Source organism: Ursus maritimus, unplaced genomic scaffold (assembly GCF_017311325.1).
Source record: "Ursus maritimus isolate PB19 unplaced genomic scaffold, ASM1731132v1 scaffold_5, whole genome shotgun sequence".
NCBI lineage: Eukaryota > Metazoa > Chordata > Mammalia > Carnivora > Ursidae > Ursus > Ursus maritimus.
Window position 1 is genome coordinate 88,199,617 of NW_024426663.1, and position 5,523 is coordinate 88,205,139.

The following is a 5,523-nucleotide window of genomic DNA, read 5'->3' on the forward strand; positions in this document are numbered from 1 at the left end:
GGGGGGGGTGCTTATTTTCCATGTAAGTATGAGAAGCAAAGAAATCCCCAATCGTTATAACTAGTTAGTTCATTTTTTAAAGGCAAAGTAAATGAAAGTAGAAGGGCATTTGCAATTCATCTCAACTCTGACCAACAGTTTGGAAGAAGAGAATAAAAGAGCAAATCTGCCATATGCAAAATAAAACTTAGGTACTCAAAGTCACTCAGCATCAGGGAAATACAAATCAAAAGCACAGTGAGATACCACCTCACACCAGTCAGAATGACCAAAATCAACAAGACAGGAATCAACAGATGTTGGTGAGGATGCAGACAAAGAGGAACCCTTGTGCACTGTTGGTGGGAATGCAAACTGGTACAGCCACTCTGGAAAACAGTATGGAGGTTCCTCAAGAAGTTAAAAATAGAATTACCATATGATCCAGCAATCCCTATTCTGGGAATATATTTGAAGGAAACAAAATCACCATCTCAAAGAGATATCCGCACTCCCATGTTTGTTGCAGCATTATTCACAGTAACTATGGTATGGAAACAACCTAAGTGTCCATCAATGGATAAATGGATAAAGAAAATGTCATATAAAGTATATGTTATATATGAATGTGTATATATATTAGTAAAAAAATATAATTTAATGGAATACTATTTAACCACAACAAAAGAAAATCCCACCATTTGTGACAATATAGATGAAACTTGAGGGCATTATGCTAAGTGAAGTTTGCCAGACAAAGAAAATTATTGTATTATCTCATTTCACAAAATCAAACTTGTAGTAACAGAGAGTAGAATGATAGCATCCAGGAGCTGGGGATGGGGGAAATGGGGAAATGGTTGATCAAAGAGTACAAATTTCCATTTAGAAGATGAGTAAGTTTTGGGGATGTGATACACAGCATTGTGATTATACTTAACAATATATACTTAACAATTATATACTTGAAACTTGCCAAGAGTGTAGATCTTAAAAGTTCTCACACACACACACACACACACACAACACACACACACACACACTGGTAACTAAAAATATAAATAAAACCTAGAGATGGGAGAAAGAGGAAGCCAATATATAGAAATATGTAGTCACTATTAATAGTTTCAGGGTTCTTCACTAATATTGAAGACTCATCGGTAGACATTTCCTATTTAAATACTGAAGCTGAAACCACAGGTAAAGGAAGATTAATTCGGGATGCAACTAAAGACAATCACTCAAATTTTGACTTCAGAAAAAGAAGTCTATCCACCTTTTTCTGGGTCTCTTCCCCTCTCCAATCTAATTTATCCTATTTCCAAAACATGCCGTGAATCCTCCAAAAAAAATTATTCTAATAAGCTTCCTTAATACTTGCAACTGTAATGTGACAACTCTGTTTCATGACTCAGCCTCATAAAATTTTGCAATATGAAATAAAAAGCAGGTAGTATGAGAAGTAGGAACAGATTAGTGAGAGGAAAGTACTGGAGCAACATGGCGCTCGGGGCTTTTGAGTTACACTACACTGGACCTGCCTCTCTGGCCTGTTCTGGGAATAACAACCGCACCTTGTTGAGGGATAAAACAATCATGATGGCATTGGATAAAGGAATTGAGGGGGAAAGCTCACCTCACAACTGAATAATGATGGGCTGAGTTTGGGAGGTGCTAAATTTCAAATATTGGAGCACTCCAGAAAAAAAAAAATGTCCTATAAGAGGTAGGGATTTGAGAGGAAAATGAAATAATGCATCTTGAAAATTCATAGCCTACAAATAAGATGGGAGATGATGCCATTTTGGAAAGAATATGGGGAAGAACAGAGGAAAATTTAAAAGATGAGATGAAAAGAAGGAAAAGATGAAACAAGGGGGAGTGACATGAAATAATAAGCAGAAAATAAAATTAGTGAAAATTAGGAAGACCAGAGTTAGAAGACAAAAGGAGCACAGTTGCACAAAACAAGGCACCAGCTGATGGCCCCCTCCCCAGAGAGAGTGTGCACTGTTACATAGCTGTAGTTACCCTCCAACCTCTATCCTGTCTATCCAAGCAGCCAAGGGTCCTTAACTGCCCTGAACTAAAAGGAAACATAATGCAGTGACTCCTTTAAAGACTTTTCTGAGAGAAATGTGCCACATTCAAAGAATTACATGCCTCATTCTTGATGGCCTGAGATCAGTGCATTTTATGAATGGACTAAGAGAGAAACAGAGATGTGGGAAGGGAGAGACAGACACAAACACAGAATGAGAGACAGACTAAGAGAGGAGAAGGGAAAACAAGAGAGAGAAGAGAGAGAAAGGAAAAGAGAGGGAGGGAGAGTAGGCATAGATATGATGGAGGTTAGACAGAGATAACAGTAACTAACACTTATATAGACCTCACTGTGTGATAGATGACGATGATGAAAGACAAATAATAGATATTGGATTGACAGATGATGATGGATATATAGATAGATGATAATAGATAGATGATAGATAGATGATAGATAGATTAGATAGATAGATAGATAGATAGATAGATAGATAGATAGATGATAGATAGATAGATAGATAGATAGATAGATAGATAGATAGATAGATAGATGATAGATAGATAGATAGATAGTAAATATAGGCAGACTTAGTTATATAAAAATTCTGTTAAGTTTTTTAAATAAGATAAAGACTATTTTTACTCTCACTTTTTAAATGAGGAAACCGAAACATGGAGAGGTTAAGTGACTTGGCCATGTCACAAGCGATTTAGACTCAAGCTCAGCGTTCACTGCACTCAACCGTGACACTGTACAGCAACAGAGTTGAGGACAGAGAAAGTTAATCTAACTGGACTGAAAAAAATCAGATATATTTCCTTTAATTTTTTTTGAGGGAAGTACGCCAAATTCAAAGGATTGCATACCGCTTCTTTATGACACGAGAGAGGTATGTCCTGAAGACTTGGGTTGACCAGGGTCAAGGAAGAGCTTCTCGTCATATTTAGGATATTCCAGGTCCATCCCCACTTCAGTAGCAACTGCTAAGGCAGTATTTATACAGAACTAGACCATCTTTTAAGAACCTCTCCTACAATTATGAGGATTATCCCATAGATGAAGGTTTCAGGGTGGTGTTTATGGAAACACAAAAGTCATGCTTACCCTCTAAAACTGTGTCTCTCTCTTTCCAGCCATACATAAATTGGGTGCCATGGAGGGAGAAAATGTGAGTTTCCCCAGCACAATCATGTTGTTGGGCTTCTCAGATTATCCCTGGCTAGAAATGCCCCTCTTCGGAGTGGTCCTGGTCTCTTACATCCTCACCCTGATGGGGAACAGCTCCATCATCTTTCTTTCCATGGTGGAGCCCAGACTCCAGACCCCCATGTACTTCTTCCTGGACAATCTCTCTGTGCTGGACCTTTGTGTCACCTGCACCATTGTGCCCCAGCTGCTGGCCAACCTCTGGGGGCCAGAGAAGACCATTGCTTCCTGGGGCTGCATCACCCAGGCCTACCTCTTCCACTGGACAGGATGCACTGAATGTGCCCTGCTGGTGGTAATGGCTTTTGATCGCTATGTGGCTATCTGTCGGCCCCTCCAGTATGCTCTCATCATGCGGCCCCAGGTGTGTGTGCAACTGGCAACTGCTGCCTGGTCCAGTGGCCTGGCCAACTCTGTACTCCAAGCTACACTCACTCTCCAGCTCCACCACTGTGGTCTCCATATACTCGACCACTTCTTCTGCGAAGTACCTGTTCTGATCAAGCTGGCCTGTGGTGACACCACTGCTAATGACCTGTCCCTAGCTGTGGGAGCCATCCCTTTTGCGCTGATGGCTCCGCTGCTTGTGCTAATCTCCTACACATTCATTGCCAAGGCTGTGTTGACGTTACCTTCAGCTGACGGAAGGTACAAGGCACTCAGCACCTGCAGCTCCCACTTGGTGGTTGTCATCATGTACTTTGGACCAGCCATCTACGTGTACCTCCAGCCCCCTGCCAATAGCACCCAGGCCAAATTCATGTCCTTCTTCTACTGTGTTATCACCCCACTGCTCAACCCACTCATCTACACCCTGAGAAACAAGGATGTGAAGAGAGCGTGGAAGAGGATCCTACAACCCCAGAGTGAGGTAAAACCCTCAAAAGAATAGAAGTCATAACAAAACCAGATAATCTCTGTCTGTCTCCTGGGCCAACCACATGCACAACTCAGCAAATGCTGGCAGGTCTGTTTCCAAAAGAGTGTCCGTAAGTTCTAAGGAGTTCCCATCTCTTAACATTAGCCACCCGAATGTCTAGAGAAACTCTTCCAACTGGAACGTGCTTGGTTCTGGGGCACCTGGGTGGCTCATTCGTTAAGCATCTGCCTTTGATTCAGGTCATGATCCCAGGGGCCTGGGATTGAGCCCCACATCGGGCTCTCTGCTCAGCAGGGAGCCTGCTTCTCCTCCCTCTGCCTGCTGCTCCCTCTACTTGTGCTCTCTCTCTCTTTCTCTGTCAAATGAATAAATAAAATCTTTTTTAAAAAAGTGCTCAATTCTGAAATCTCAAATGGAGCAATCTTGCTCTTTTTTGACCCTCCTCAAATGTCTTGTTTCAGTGGAAAGAACAAGTCCACACATCCGTAAAAGGGTAAACAACACTTCTTTTCAAATCCCTTTCTATAACAGCTCCTGTTTACCAGATAGCATACAAGAAAAGTTGCTGAAAAACTTTTGTACAGATCTCAACAAGACTTTTAAGTAAGAATTCATTCGATTGATCACATCTCATACACAAACCATTTCGATCTTTCCTGTCTCTGAGCATCTCAGGTGCTCTCTCCTTTCTCAAACATCTTATCGCCCTATAATTTATCACATTCTTACCTCATCAATGCCATCCATTTTTGATTATTCATTCAAGATAACAATTTCGGGGGTGCCTGGCTGACTCAGTTGTTGGAACATGAGACTCTTCACCTTGGTGTTGTAAATTCGAGCCCCATGTTGGGTGTAGAGACTACTTAAAAATAAAATCTATTTTTTCTTTATTTTTTTTATTTTTTAAATGTTGTTATCATGTTCAGTTAGCCACTGTATAGTACATCATTAGTGTTTGATCTAGTGTCCAATGATTCATTAGTTGCATATAACATCCAGTGCTCATCACAACACGTGCCCTCCTTAATACCCATCTTTTAAAAAATAAAAACAATTTCAACCTCCCCAAAACAAATTTCCTTCATTTCTCTCAATTAATTCATGGCAGATGTGATTCTATATGCCTTTATATTTCTTATATATGTATGAACCAATTCCTTCATTTGTCATTCTCTATTTCAATATATGCTTTTGAAGATCAGTATTGCATTCCATTGTATACTGATCAATACATATTAGGCTCTAAGTGCCCAAGACATATCTAACATAGAGCAGGGGTTGAAAAAAAGGTTTGAACTAAGAGTTAAATACAAAGATGGTCCCCATTTATTGGGGATCAAAAGCACATAATGTCCCCACTGAGTTTGTTCTAGACATCTGCCAAAGCCATGGGCAACTCCATTTGTTG

General features: G+C 40.4%; 1 protein-coding gene across 1 annotated transcript; it reads left to right on the forward strand.

Annotated features, from left to right (window-relative positions):
• The first annotated feature begins 3,074 nt into the window (after positions 1–3,074).
• On the forward strand, positions 3,075–4,124 carry LOC103682427 (olfactory receptor 15-like). Its single transcript, XM_008712035.2, has one exon. The coding sequence runs from the start codon at positions 3,180–3,182 to the stop codon at positions 4,122–4,124; it is 945 nt and encodes a 314-aa protein (XP_008710257.2). The 5' UTR covers positions 3,075–3,179.
• The last annotated feature ends 1,399 nt before the right edge of the window (positions 4,125–5,523 follow it).